Source organism: Vanacampus margaritifer, chromosome 7 (assembly GCF_051991255.1).
Source record: "Vanacampus margaritifer isolate UIUO_Vmar chromosome 7, RoL_Vmar_1.0, whole genome shotgun sequence".
Taxonomy (NCBI): Eukaryota; Metazoa; Chordata; class Actinopteri; order Syngnathiformes; family Syngnathidae; genus Vanacampus; species Vanacampus margaritifer.
Genome location: NC_135438.1, coordinates 23,452,662 through 23,468,646, shown reverse-complemented (window position 1 = coordinate 23,468,646; position 15,985 = coordinate 23,452,662). Strand labels below are relative to the sequence as shown.

Genomic DNA, 15,985 nt, shown 5'->3' with positions numbered 1-15,985 from the left:
TTCTCGAGCTCATTATTCCCGCTGGAAGCATCCAAGGGAGGGTGCGCGCATCCGTGCTACCTGACTCAAAGCACCACCGACAGTGGAACATTTACAAGAGAAACGAGTCGTCCGACTGCGTGTTTGTTGCTGTTTTCTCGCTTGGACGCCTTCACAATACGCCGTCGCAGTTGACATTTCCATTTCCCTCCAAATATCCAGCTTGCCACGCTGAGACTGCCATATTTCTTCTGCTGACGACACGAGAGAGACATCATTTCCATCGGGAAGTGAAGGAGGTTGCTGCTTTTCTCCAACTCGTGACACGAATGGATGTCGCAACCGAGGAAGGGATCATGTCTCTGTCCGGCATCCGACTCCGGAATTGTCCGGCGCAAGTGATGGCCAAGCAGAAGAAGGCGAAAGCGAGGAGGAAACAGCGGAAAGAGTTGCTTCTCATCCAGATATGTTTGTTCGGAGGGTTGCTTCTCGTCGTCAAGGGATTGCCCTTCTTAGCAGAAGCTTCAGGTGAGGTTATTATTATTATTATTATTATTATTTTCTAGCAGTGAGCGATGACACAACTGAGTTAGCACCATTTTTGGTTGTGTGTGTGTGTGAGTGTGTGTGTGTGTGTGTGTGAGTGTGTGTGTTTAAACCCATTGTTACAGAATAACAGTAACTAACATTGTACTCGTTAGCCCAGATGATTGTTTCAAAATTGGTGTAGAAAATTTGGTGGATTATTCTAAAATATATAATTTTAAAGGGTTTACGTGCCCAAGCCTTTTATGTGCTCTAATCTTTTGTTTAAAAATTGAGATTTAAATTAAGATTTTGATATATTTGAATGGGCATTCGTCCTTCTTAATTATATTAAAAATGCATCGACCAAATCAGTTCATAGTCCTCAAGAAATACAGGTGGCGATGCCCAGACTATATTGCTACATAAGCTACTGCCATGTTTCTCAACATTTATTGAGCCGAAGCACCCATCTAATCTCCTGGCTCACCACCAAACAAAAATGTCACAAAAGGTATGAATACTGAAATGATCTTGTTTCAGTATACTCACAAATGCACTAAGTGTGAAATATGTGCTTTTTGGAGTAAACACAAAGCTGATATATTCACAAGAAACGCGACTTATTCTGTTGTATGAATGGCCATAGACTACCGTAGTTGTTTTGCATGTCTGTCTCACAGTTCTGAGGTTCAGGGTGTGAATTTGGCTGCTGAGTTTTCAGGAGTTTGCCTGTTCTCCCCCATGGATGGAATATACTGTATAGCCTATTGCATGTTCAAATCTGTAGTACTTTATTTGAATGGTTAGGTATGTTGTAACTTGTAACAGTAGCAGGACTTTGTGGTGTGACTTCACAATTCAACTCTTCAGAGCATCAATTATAGACTCTGTCTAGGTATTCTGCATTGTGTTTTAGCAATAAATACGTGGAATCTGGGCACTCATCCATTTGCTGAAAGCTTAAAACTTTTGTTAATGCAATTGGCTTTCTCTATATTGATTTTCCTTCAGTGTCATGGTGACGTTTATGTCAAACCATTAATCTCACTAAAGCACCTAAATGTAATCAAATGAGCCAGTGATGATAAATAATTACAGACGTATGCACCAGTTCATTTGTTAACATGCGATTCTGCCCCAGGGCTATTCACTCGCAAGAAAGATAATTTATCATTTAAATGGGTTTTGGGTTAAAAAAACAAAACAAGTAATAACAAAACATTTTTTTTATTTCAAAAGGTCAAATCATGGTATGATAATATAATGGCCAGTTGCCTCTCTGTACCTTAACTTCAATGAACTTGGAACATGCAAGTTTAATGGTCAATTTCAAGTTTTGACACAAACATCATGACCCTGAAAAGGGAAGAAAAATGACAATATGCAAGCCCATGACTGACAGGGCCCCTAGAAAATACCATTTTCACTTGCAGGCATTGAAGTGGTGCGGTCCAAAGTGATATTTTTTCACAGGGCCCTCAAATCCCTGGCAGTGCCCCTGATGCTTAGATGTAGATGGTGCAACACTTGGGTGTTAAATGCATTTCTCTTGTCCCTATTGTATTCTTGTTAACTCTTAATTAGTTAGCTGGAAGATCAATTAAAATGGATTATTTACGATGCGCTTAATGAAGCTCTGCCTAATTGAGCTTGATGTTGTGGAACAGGAAGCAGGGCACTCAACGCCTCCTCACAGGGGCCCATTAATCATTTCTACACTCCTTTATCCATGTGCAGGATAGCAAAACAGGGCGGGAGGCAGACAGGAAAGGGGCCAACAGTTGAGCACTGGCACGCGAGCCTCTTCCACTGCTATTGTGTGAAGGAGTGAAGGTGAGGCCAGGTACGGAGTTCAGAGAAGAGAGTTCAGACTAGAGGCCAGAGAACATCTTAATAACTGGGATTTGGAATTCAATTTGAACCAACAACGGAGCTGACCTGTATTTGGCAATGGTGGGGCAGCTCCCCCCATGAGCTCTCCCAAATATGAAGTAAATTCACTCATGTTGCTGTTGAACAATGTGAAAATGAATGTTCAGCTATTCACTCACTCACCCCTCCCTATTCAGAAAATATTATGGACAAATCATGATATGGTCTTGTATGAAATGCGATCTGTGAGTTCATGGGACTCCAAACTGTGTTTATTACATTAATAATATTAGACCTGGAAGTTGTTGTGACAGGTGACATTGAATTGCGTGGCAATTAGTGACTCACAAATCTGTATTGGAAACATGTCCCTTCACAAAATATTGGCTCCAGAAGAAAAATACTTTCAAAAGACAGTCAAATATTAACGACATCCCCTGATCTTAAAGGGATAGTTTTTTTTTTTGACATGAATCTATATGGCATCCTCACCTACAGTGGTGTGGATCAGCATTGACTTATCCCGGGACTGATTACACCGCATGCGTGTGCGTTGCAGTTCCGCTCCGTTGCGTCTTGACTGTGTGCACAAATGTTATGGACAAAACTCACCGGCTGCGCACAGCTGCGGTCCGGCAGCTCCGTCGCTAATAACTTCCCGCCGTGTCTCGCTTGATCGCGCGCGATAATGTGGCATAAAAACAACGACAAACACACAAAGTCTGTGCTTAAGGTGGACTTCCTTTGATTGAACTCACCATCCATTGCCACAGCTTCTACTGTGACGCTCCTTGCAGCATCAATTTTTAGGTTGTCCAAATAAAAAGTTTGTGCCGTGTCGTATGTAATCCACCTCCATTATAAATCTCTCCTCGTCCATGGTCGCTGCGGTGAATTAAGCGTTAAGTATTATGACGTTTTGCTGACATGATTGCAAAATAGGATCTGGTGGGTATTTTATTCTGAAAAGTAACCGGAATATTTTATTTTGAAACTGCGTCGGTCGATGTGTTCTGTGCTAGTTTGCCATTTGACTGATGCCGACGGATGCGTCGTCCGGCAAAAATAGAACAAATATCTATCCGTGCGGCAGGCTCTGGCACGACGCAGCTGGTCAGCAGTCGATCCTCAGCGCATACGCAGCCGGTATAATTTGAACAAGATGATAGAATAGAAGCGAATCAGCTGCGCCGGCGGACCAGAGTGGCGACGCAACGCACACGCATGCTGTGTAATCCCAGGGTTACCGCAGACGGCGACCTGTGACTCAAGATATGGTCCGCTTTCGGTCGAGACGAAAGTAGTCCAGCTAGTTAGCTAGGGGCACATAAATAAAGCGTTTTTCTTCTAAAAACAATTTGTGTTCAAAAGAGTGATAAATTTGCATCACAAAATCGCAAACTAGAAAAAAGTCAGACTCAATTACCGCCTGGAAGTATTTTTCTGTTCGTATCATTGCACGGCACGCTGCATTCAGCTGACAGACGCGTGTGTTCCACCGTAATTCTAACTTTGAAAACTCACGATAACATGTCTGACTACGACACTGGTGACGAATACAATGTCTTTAACACTGGGCCAAGGGGGTATCTTTATGAACCCGATTTATAAACCCGAATATACAGATGCAGAAATTCATCAGATGGAGTTAGAATAGGCAGAGAGAGAGGAGGGATACAGAAGTGGTACAACTTGATGCTGGAGCCATCAGAGAGCGGGTGACTGACAAATGGGTTGCCCTTTGAAGTGTGAACTCATGCCGACAGAGGTGGAGTGTTACTGCTGCCACGAATGGGATCTCATCATGCCACAGATGTGAAACCTTTCAATTGATGAGAAGGCCAACGCGGCAGCTTCTGTGTTCTGTCTGCATCACAAATCATAATGACTTTCAAAAGTAAAAGTTGTGTCAAAGCAATGTCCGCGCTTGGTAAGCGGTAAAAAGTGTGCGGAGATTCAGGGACATTTTTATTGATACAGCCCGGGAAATCACGCGTCTGCTCCCCGCACCATTTTTTCATATAGAATATCATAATATAATAAAGAGTGACGTCTCACAAGAATGCTGCCAGCAGACGTGGTTGGTAATCTCATATTTTTATTTGTCTTCAAACAACCGGCTACTGTTGGCCTCAGCCGAACACAAGAAACTAATTTACGAGCCAAGTTAGCACACGAACAACCAACAACGTATGAGTCCCTTCTCCGCTTAGAGACGTGCGATGCGTTCACTAACACTCAGACACAAGAATGCAAAACAGAATGTGCAACATAGGAACACACAACACAACTTAGTTCGTTACACTATCTTATAAAGTTTATACAATTGTAACGTTATTTACTAATCGCTCTAGCTCTCCATAAGCTCTCTCGCATCAAGTAAACACTTCCAAACAACTTGTGTGTGATCTGTCAGTTGGATGCAGCACGCCGCGCAGTGATAAGAAAACAGAAAAAAAAAGAAGAAAAATAATAAAGGAATGGAGTCTGACTTTATTCTAGTTTGCAGTTTTGTGATGTAAATTTATCACTCTTTTGAACACAAATTGTTTTTAGAAGAAAACGCTTTACTTCCGTGACCCCAGCCAACTAGCCGGACTACTTTTGTCTCGACCAAAACCGGACCAGACTTCTGGTCACAGGACGCTGTTAGCGCCGAGTGCTGATGCACACCACTGTAGGTGAGGAATGCCATACAGATTTATGTCAAAAATCCCAAACTATCCCTTTAACCACAAGAGGGCAAGGATTTTTTTTTTTTTAAACATCAGCAGAAAAATAAAAAACCTTGGGAAGGGGCAGCAAATGCGGAATTCCCCCTTCCAGGATGACCAGGTTGCAATGAATGTTAAGTAGGCAACAATTTACACAGTATGTGGTGCTATACAATGTTAACTAGAATAGTGTGAGAGTCCATTTATTGAGTTGAAGCACTGCAAGAAGACACCATCGGAGATGGGCCCTTCTCCATACTAGGCTCGGCTGGTCGATACAGAAATCTCCATCGTAACAACTCCGAAGTGGTGGCCTGCTTCAGATCTTGACCAGGTCAATTGGGGCATAATCCGTACAGCAGCATCCAATTCGTTCATTGACACCAAAGTCCCTCTCCAAGCCAGGGAGAATGGAGCAAAAGAGAGAAGTGGCAGTCAAACAGGCCAACGTAATTCAGCCAAATGCAAGAGTATAAAAATAAACCTTAAGATGACATTTAAACATTTCTATTTCTATAGAGCTAGAGGCTCTGATTTCCGAGGGTAGGGCATTCTAGAGCACTGGAGCCCGAATCAAAAACACTCTTAAAAGTGCGGACTTCTGTTTGGCTTTTGGGATCACCAAAAGACCAGCATGTGAACAAAGGTTTCGGGACGGTTTGATTCGCATCTCGGGTTTGTGGTCAAGGTTTCAAGTTCGATATGTTAACTCTCAGGAAAATCATTTATGTCTTGTATAGTTCGGTCAAAGGGGAAAAGATGAACACATATGTATGTTCACAGCATTATATTATTGTTTATGTCGTATTACTTAAAAAACTATCCTTTTTCATTCAAAGTATATATTTTTCTATCCATGCCAGCAGTATATAGTGACAGACAGAAAAAATCAAATGCTCCCATATGATGGCAAAAGCTCAACCTGTTCTTCCAATTGTTGCCATTCATCCAACAGATGAAGTCATGACTCCCTGCAAATATATCCGTATATTTGTGTTGAATTTAACAAGCCCAGATATCACACAAAACAAACTAATTTGAGACAAGATCGTTATGTTATTATTAATACTTTTTATGCGATTTTTGTTTGGTGGTTAACTGTGAGATTTTTCCTAATGTAAAATAAGTACATTGGTTCAACAAAGGTTGGAAAAGTTATTAAAAACTGCTCAGGTTCTTATACAAATAAGATGCACATAGACTGATGTGTTTGTACGAACGTAGAGTTGTAATCTCTCCAATGCACGATCCTAATGAATGGAAAATGACTTCAGGAGGTTGTTCCACATTATCAAGCAAGTCAGTTTTTATGCATAATGGCGGAAAACAAGGATCTTTCCATTTATGAAGAGTTGAAAAAGAGTTGTAAGTACAACAACAGTGTTTCTGCTGAGAATTTTGTCAACAGCAGCGCTCGACGATGGGTGGGGGTGGGATTTGGGGCAGACGGTGGGGGGGGTTGCGGCAGGTGGCGGTATGTAATATAAACCATATATAAAGCATTGGACGCAAACTTGCTAAAACAAACGGTAGCTTGCATGCTAAAACATGCGGTAGCAATGCATGTATGCAAGAGCAACACAACAGGAGAAAAACAATGTGGAATTCTCTCACGCCTTCATGTACAACCGTGTTAACTGATAGTTTGCAGTTTAAATTGTGCCTCGGAAGCATGTGTCTTTGCTGATGCCATTTTCCGGATTCCTTAGAGTGCAAAAACCGTCAGTATTTTGTCAGGGCCGGAGTACAGGTCTGTGTGTAGTGTGAACTTTTTATGTTTTCCATAAATTTCACCTGAAAGCCAAATGTCCCTAAGTCCTGAACCTTTGACTGTTGTAAAACGGTACCTCTTTCTCACTTTGCGGGAGCCGTGTGGCATTAAGTTGCCTCAAAATTGAAAGTATGTATGCCAATAATAAGTGAAAACAATTACATTAAAGATATTTTAAGTAAGCTTTTTTTGTTGTTAAAAATGAATCACTGTTATGTTTCAGTGCAGAAGGAACTGGTTGCCATAAAGGTACAGTATCTATCAAACTGTTTAGTCATCTTGTTGTTTGTCTATTGCACCACTCACTCAGACCTTTGAGAAAGAGTTTGGGAAGTTGATGTAACCAAAGTTGTTTGTAGCGTTTGTGAAGCATAAAGGCTTTTTGTCCACTATGTCCAGTCTGGGGTCGGCGTAAGTGCAGACTTAGACGTTGATGGCTGGCACCGGTGACATGCTGGTGACCATTTTAATTAGTGACAACATACAAAATCAACGTTTTTTGTTTTTGTTTTTTTGCTTTATGGTATTCAATTAGCTATTGAACAGGATTTTGGGGTAGTGTTATGTTAATGTATGTGTGCAATGGTATGGGAGAGCAATGTAAGGTATTTTACCAACTTAACCTTCAGTTTGTGAACGCTCATGTGATATGACATGGTATTTTTGATTGGCCATTACGTTGATTTTGCGACACGGTTGACCTACAATTCAAATTCCAAATGACAGTTAAAGAAGTTGCCGAGAGGTCGGCCACTCATTAAACTCGTTGCAGAAGCCGCACACTGAACAACAGTTCAGTACAGTAGTCTTCGGCCATATTGCTCTTTGTAGGGCAGGGCATAAGGTGCCTGAAGTACAGTAGTTTCTTGTTGAACTTTTCCTAATATACTGTATATACATCGAAACCAATGACAGCCAGTATTAGCGGCACAGTTCAAGGTATTATTAAATCACAGTTTTGACCCTTTGCAGCTATGTCTCGTAATCGCGTGACTGCTGACCACTGATCTGAATATATCACTGGATAGCCGATAGGCCAAGACTTTTGAAGCCGTGAGGCCGCCATAATGCTCCTCCCAAGAAACGTTTCTTGGCATTCGATCCTATACATATGCAAATTGGAGAACATTTGGGACAGTACTTAGTAGAAAAACAACATGATTTACGATGTTTTAATTTGTTAAACATAAACAAAAGGACTTCAGACATTTTACACCTTGCTTTAGTTAATTACTGTCCGCGTGCCAGAAGGCGACGCTGCACGGACAGATCCTCTATCTAACTCTGCCTGTGAGCCACGCGCGCCGAAGAGAGGAGGGAGGGGCGGCTAGGAGGTCTATCTGTGTTATATTCGTATCTGGGAAAAACAATCAATTATCCGTACCGGATACTCGTGTTGTATGAATATCCGGCTCACCCCTAGTGCATATACTGTACTCCAATGGATTTAAATCAATTACAATCATTGTTTATTTGTAGACACTAAAACATCTTGTCCTTTTCTTCATTAGTAGGCTCATTTTACTGTGATTCATATTGCCCAGGTTCCAACCACAGTACCAATCACCAGGACAGATGGGAGGGAAGAAAGCTACTGCAAACAATGGACAACAGCAGCATCGTGGAAATGGACATAGAACAGAATTGCACTTCTCCAGGTAAGATAGATCAAACACCAAAACAAAGAATTCTTCCTCATATCTAGAAAATGGAGGAGACTGAGGCAAGCAAATTTGCTCGTCACACATGAATTTGTGAACTTAACTTCATCCATGTGTGCTATTATAGATTGCTATCAGAAGTGGATGAAAATAATTAAATCATGTCATAATTAATGTGTATAAGTCATGATAGGGCAGTGTTTCCCACAGATTTCAAATCTACTTCGGTGGGTGGACTTCGGTGGTGGGGATGGGAGGCGGGTTGGACGGGAGGTGGGTCTCAGTCCTGTTATTACGTCTCTAGCCTCACGATTCACGAAGTGACTGACGCCGAACTAATGTTACATGCGGTAAATCCGGTTGTGACACATTTTTTTTCTTTTTAAATATATTTTTATACATTTTCTTGAAAACTTCTTGGGTGGTGGCCAATTTACTTGGGTGGCCCGCCCAAGTATTAACATGGTGTGGGAAAGACTGTAGGGTGAGATAATTGTGCTAAAGAATATACTGACAATTGTATTTTTACCTTGAGCAGAGGACTTTTAGGGCCCCAGAGAGAAATGCTTTTGTCATTAAACAAAATGGTCCCCGTCATGCTCCCTCACATTTCCAAGGTCATTTATAAAAGAAACAGGGGTTAAGTTCAACTTATTTTCTCCCCTTGCTTATTATAACTGTAACTGCTCTTTGATCTCTGCTAAATTTAAAGCACATACAGAATCTCTGGTGGCTTCCTGCCCTTAACTACCCTCTTGAGAACTGCAGGAGATTTATTCCGACCGTCTTGCTTCTGTTCTTGTCAAATAAAATGGGGCATTGCAGCGAATTACTGACTCACGCTTCACCTTCCATTTAAAATAATCTAAATTAGGAGGAGGAAGGTTAAGCCCCCAAAATTCGAGTTAAAGTCATGACGCAAATGTCCCCTTTGGTTTGGGAGTACTTTTGGGTTATACAAATAAATGTATCCAAAGACACAAATGAGATCAGACTTTGTTTTATTTATTTAAAGTCATGGCAAAAAATATATATATATCCCCAACCTTTCAACTGCTTATCCTGTTCAGCAACATGGTGAGCTGCAGCTAAACCCAACCGACTTGGCAAGAGTCGTACACCTGGCCGGGATCATCAGTCAATCCAAACCATCATTGATTAACTTGCAATACAGAAGTATCCTGAGAAAGGCTCCGCAAGCTCATGCATACATAAGACATAAATTGGTTCCTAGCAATTCAAACCCAGTACATTTGGGGTCTACCATTAAAATGGATATACAGTAAGAAATATAACGTGATATCATGATATAAGGCTTTATGGATGTATCTGATGATGATGGTTCTACACTTCAGTCAAGCTGATATATACTCGACTATTCAAGTAGAGTTTTCATCCAACGTCATAAGGATAATGTGTGTCTCCCAATCTTGCCAGCCATGTTTGCAAGACTGAAAAAGTTTCCCAATCTCTGTGTTCTGGAAGGATTTAGCACGGTAAAGATACTTACTGATACTGCCTAAAATTCCTGTTTTCTCGATGCTCAGTAGATCAATAAGCACAAGTCAAACAGATGCAGCATCGAGGGGGGAAATAAGTCCTCCTTTGCTTTTCTCCTTTCAGCAAAACATCAAACAATAGCATCATGCCAGTCATTCCCTAATTTAACTAGACATTTTTTAATTTAGTTTTTTAATTGTTAGTCCCTCTTCTACAGCACTGTTATTTATTATTTCAATGGAAAAAAAACAGAACTGCCACATGTAGCGTATAGTTTAATGATTGCACAGTGCAGAAATTGAACACACCCTTGTTATAATACTATATTAAAATATATTGCATTCATCTCTTGAGGTTAAAATATACTGTAAATGATAGCGTAGAATTAGTTAGTTGCATAAGTGAACAACATGTTTATGTTGTGTAGTAAGATAAGAGATAAGATAAGAAGTTTTATTGCCATTGTAAAATACAACGACATTTCGTTTGGTTGCTTCTCAATAGCAGGAGTGAATCACATTAAAGGACATCATTAACCTGAGAAATAATAGTAATAAAAATAAATAATAAATACTAAAATTGTGAAAGAGGCAATAAAGTGCAGGTTCAGTGTGCATGCTGTCTATGTAATATTGTCCGTTAAGCTGCAGGCTAGTTAGCTGTGTGTATATGGGGGTGGGGGGAATCACGATCCCTGAAGCAGTCTCTTCACAGCCATAGGGAAGAAACTGTTCTGCAGCCTGTTGGTGCGGGCTCTCATGACTCTTGAGTCTACCGGAAGGGAGGTTGGAGAAATGTGTGTGTCTTGGGTGGGCGGAGTCATTGCGAATCTTTGTGGCCCGATGGAAGAGCCGGCTCGAGTAGATCTCCTCCAGGCGTAGAAGTGGCAAGCCAGTGATCCACTGAGCCGTCTTGATGACCCGCTGCAGTTGTTTCCTCTCTGATGCCGTGCAGCTGGCATATCACACTGTAAATCCATAGGTCAGGACACTCTCAATTGTGCAGTGGTAAACATTGGTGAGGGGAGTTTGTTCCTCTTAAGCGTTCTCAGGAAAAAGAGACTTTTTAATGATGTGGGTGGTATTCACAGTCCAGCTCAGGTCCTCTGAGATGTGCAAGCCGAGGAACTTGTAGTAGATGACCCGCTCTGCTTCTTCCCCATTGATTCTCAGGCCTGTGTGTGATGTGGTCTTTGTCTTATGGTAGTCCATGATGAGTTATTTTGTCTTCTTGGTGTTGAATTTGAGGTGGTTGTCACTACACCAAGCTGCCAGTGCTCGGACCTCCTCCCTGTATGCTGCTTCATTGTCATTGCAGATTTTTCCAACAATCGTATCATTCGCAAATTTAATGAGGTTGTTGGAGTCATGGGTGGGGATACAATCATGGGTGTACCGCGTGTATAGGACTGGACTCAAGACACAGCCCTGGGGAACACCGGTGTTGAGAACAATGGTGGAGCATATGGAGGTGCCCATCTTGACATGTTGGGGTCTGCACGTCAGGAAGTCCTTAATCCACAGGCAGAGGGGGCTTCCAAATTGCAGTGTCCGCAGTTTGTTGCTCAATCGGCTGGGGCTGATGGAGTTGAATGCTTAACCTAAGTCAACAAACAACATCCTGACATATGTCTTGGGGTTTTCAATATGGGTGAGAGCATTATGAAGGGCGATGGAGATGGCATTGTCTGTAGATCTGTTGCACCTGTAGGCAAACTGATGCGGGTCAAAGCCAGGTGGTATATGGGCTTTGACTTGCTTTAACACCAGTCTCTAAATATATTTCTTGATTACTAGTGTTAGACCCACAGACCGGTAATCGTTCAGTCCTGTGACAGCAGTGGATTTGGGAACGGGATTATGGTGGCAGTTTTCTGGCACGTGGGGACTTTGGCTTGCTGCAGAGAACGGTTAAAGATGTTGGTGAATACTGCAGCAAGCTGATGGGCACATGATTTCAGCACCCTCCCTTGTACCCGGTCTGGTCTTGGTGCTTTGCTGGTGTCGATACCCCGCAGGACTCGCAGCACCTGGTGTTGTTGGATGGTAAGGGGCTGGTCATGTTCTAGTGGTGTCAGCTGTGTGTCCTCTATCTGTCTGCTGTCCTCTTCAAAATGGGAAAAAAGGTGTTTAGTTGATCTGGGAGAGAACTGTCCATGGGGTAAGGTGTATTCTGGCTTTGTTTATAGTTTGAGATGTTTTGAATGCCTTTCCACATGGAACTAGGATTGCTTTCCTTAAAGTTGGTCTCTGTCTGCTCTCTGTATTTTGTTTTAGCAGCCTTATGGCCTCTGTTCAGGTCCACTCTCGCTTACCTGTAGGCCTCCATATCCCTTGACCTCATTGCTGAATCTCTGGCCTGGAGTAGTGCTCTGACGTTGGTGTGAAACCAGGGTTTTTGGTTGGGGAAGAGCTTCACCTGTAAGCCTAGTAAGCTATCAGCAGGACACATCTTCACTTGTCTTCTTTTTTTTTTGCTAAGTGTTCCAATTAATAATAGTTAGAGTGTTTATTTAAAATACATAAAGCATATGGTTGGGATGCACAATAATGCTACTTTCAACCGATACGATAAACCAATAATTTAGAAAGTGCCGATGTCGATAACCAATAAGTAAGCCGATAATTGTTTGCAAAATTAACTTGAATACAAATATTATTTTGAGTCCTACTATAAGTCTAACATGAACATTGAAACATTGTGTAAAGCGCCATGAAGCTGAATTTTATTGATATCTCTGCTTGGAAGATAACCAGTAACTCATTATGAGTTTGCCAAAACAAAACAGTCATGTTTTAAAAAGCACTCAAATAAACTGCGAGGGTAACATTTTTGGGAGACACAATAAAGAAAGCCCATAATAATCAGGTTACCTATATACGATAAATACAGGGATGTGATTTTTACGCTAATTCGCGGAATTCCGCTTTTTTTATCTCCCCCCCCAAAAAAAAAAAAAATCGATATATATATTTTTTTTAGTAGTTCATTGTGTATGCACATGACTCCGACAGATAACATCTTCTGCTATAACAAAGACATTTGTGGTATGCTCTAATATGAGTTACTTTTCATTTGGTCATGATACAATTATTTGTTCATGAAATTTGAACTCTTCAACATTATTTATGTGTTAACTTAGTAATCACATTAGTTAGATATGATGATATTCTCAGTGATAGTTTTTAAAAGCAAAGGCAGTCCAATGTTTTTGAATGTGACTGCCATTTTATATGGGATAGTTCAATATACATTGAAAATTTATGCTGTTGTTTTGTCTATTTCTTTGTCATGTGAGTGCATTGAAAGTACTTAAAAACACGAAAAACCCATGAGCTCCGGGGGCACTGCCCTGGACCTAGCTGGGTGCCAGCGGCCCCCAGACCCCCAGCTAAATTTTCAGATAGTTTCACTTTGGTCAAATCACATCTCTGTAAATAGCATATTGTCCTGGTTTGTGAAAAACACTTATGTACACTCCCCACCCCAACACACACACACACACTTTTTTTTTTTTTTTTTTTACACTTTTGTGTTTTGGGGATGAAACAGAATGCAGACATCAAAAAAGTTTAAAAAAAATAAGTAATTACTCTTTATTAATACTAAATACATAAATCTGAGGATTATGCATTTCAAATAAATAGCCATTATTAGACTAATGAATATGTATCATATAAGGTTTATTTGGTAGATATATGTTAAAATTATCTTTAAAAAATATATAAAAAAAGGAAATGGGAATTTGTTATGTAAATAAAATACATAACTCGTAAGTTGGGCTTGAAATATTTCTGTGAGTGCATGTTGGCTCCTTTCTTTCAGTCTTGAACTGAAACACAAACAAAAGTTTATGAGGCATCCAATGGGGCTCTGGGCACTCACATACATATGCTTTCGACGGGTGTTTCACTGGACACTGTCCTACTCCTTGATTCAAAGATTTGTTCTGCTCAGCAACGAAACACTTCATTTTAGGAGAGGGGCTGGGATGACTTAATCAGGGCTTTCCTGTGAGAAATGGGGTTGTGCACATGCCTGTGGCTGCAAATTGAACTGTTTGCAGGAGCTCCTCGTTAACAATTTTACTGATTGATGGGAGGGTGGTGGCCCCAGTGTCTGCAGTGTGTTTGTGTGTGTAGGTTTGCACAGTATTGCTGTATATGTGCGTGTTTCACTCCTTGCGGGAAGGTCCATTTGCACACTGATGAATTAATCCAAATAGATTACCAGTCATACCTTTACAATTTATCCCTTGCCCCTCTCTTAGACTAGCACACATGCATGAGCAGCTACAGAGAATGTGCAAATTGTATTTCTGTTTGTAACCAAAGAAAAATCAACATTTTAACTCTGAAAAAAGACACTAGTTGGTACTTTCAAAAAGTTAATGTCTATTTGAGTTCCCCTCGTATTATTGAAATAAAGGCAAACCTAAATGGTCGAGCTGCAGCAAACCAAAAATGCCGTTTGTTATCCGTCATCATTTCAGCGTGCACTCTCAGTGGTGAGTGAAGGTGTGTTAACTCTTTGACCGCCAAAAACGTTTAATAACGTTTAGTAAAATCCTACGGAGGACCGCCAAAGACGTTAAAAGACGTTAAAAGACATTTACTATGTTTTTTTTTTTTTTTTTTGGGGAAACGGGTAGAGGAAAGCCTTGGCCAGCTGTACTGAAAGTATCAAGCAGATGACTCTCTCTCTTTGGACAAGATTGGGTAGGCATCAGTAGAAGACGTGAGGCGGAGCTAGAGTGTTGAGGGGAGAATGACTGAGGAAGCGAAAATGGCGACCGGTTGCAAGCAGCTCACGCTTGAGCATTTTTTTCAAAGACGAAAAGCATCGACCAATGCTAAAAGCACATTGATGACGATGATGATGATGAAGGTGACTCCGAGGTTGACGCCGAAGTTGGAAGCGTTGACGCGGCGGCTATGATCACGTCATAAAGCCTCACCGGCTAGCGATGCTAACGCCGGAAAACGCGGAGCACAACCAAGCACTTCTGCACAGGCGGACGTTCAATCGGACGACGAAGAGTACCCCGAGTCCAATGCATATTCATCGGAGGAGTGGGAACAGTCTGATCACGGAGAAGACACTGGTTCTAGACTATGATGCCACCATGAATGGATTGGATAAGATGGATCAGAACATCTACCACCCGGTATAGGAACTGAAGGACATGAAGAAGCCAGACGTAACACCACCGTAACGTCACCGTATCATGATCCTGAGAGTAGACTTGATGGCAACATGGCTAAACACACACTGCAGTATATACTTGCTATTCCCCGGAAAAAAAGGCCAGCAAGAAAGTGTAGCGTCTGCACGCGAAGGGGCAATCGCAGTGAAACTAATCTGTTGTGCAAATCCTGCTGCATCCCCTTGCACACAGGGGAGTGTTACAAAAAGAAAAACTGTAGTTGAAACATCCACACAATTGTAAATAGTACCACGGTTGCACACATTTGTAAATAGTTTACCAAATTGTTACACTTTTGAATGTAAATAAACGTATTTTGCTATCAAAAAACACTTTTTCATTGTTGGTGGTAGTGTTTTACAGAAGTAAAGCACTGTTTAGGTGTTTGTGGCATCATTCATGGAAAAAAAAGGTGTCAAATTCACTAGAGTGCATGAAATAATATCGTTTCACAAAAAGCTTGATTTCTCCGTATTTTGTTTCAAAACAGAACATTTGGATGAAACTAACCATTTTCTATTGTTGATTACTGAAAAACGGAATAAGGTAGAAACAAAGCACGGACTTATATACTTGTATTGATTGTATGTGTATATAGGCACAAACTGGATGAATGGGGGGGAATATTTTTCCTTAAACCTGACCTGAATATTATGCCCTATTTATGTGTGCCTGAGTACAAAAAGCACTTCCAATTCTTCCACCTGTACTGAAAATGTACTTCTGTAAAGTACAGCTTTATCTAAAAACCTAA

The 15,985-nt window shown here is 41.1% G+C and overlaps 1 protein-coding gene across 2 annotated transcripts in view; it reads left to right on the top strand.

The window, feature by feature from the left end:
* LOC144055470 (sodium/potassium/calcium exchanger 3-like) overlaps nucleotides 1–15,985 on the top strand; it is a 66,900-nt gene continuing 50,915 nt past the window's right edge. For both annotated transcript variants that reach the window (XM_077571465.1, XM_077571464.1), the window contains exons 1-2: nucleotides 1–507; nucleotides 8,409–8,522. In XM_077571465.1, coding sequence (XP_077427591.1) covers nucleotides 309–507; nucleotides 8,409–8,522 — 313 coding nt within the window. In that variant the 5' untranslated portion in view covers nucleotides 1–308. The remainder of the gene's footprint in view (nucleotides 508–8,408; nucleotides 8,523–15,985) is intronic.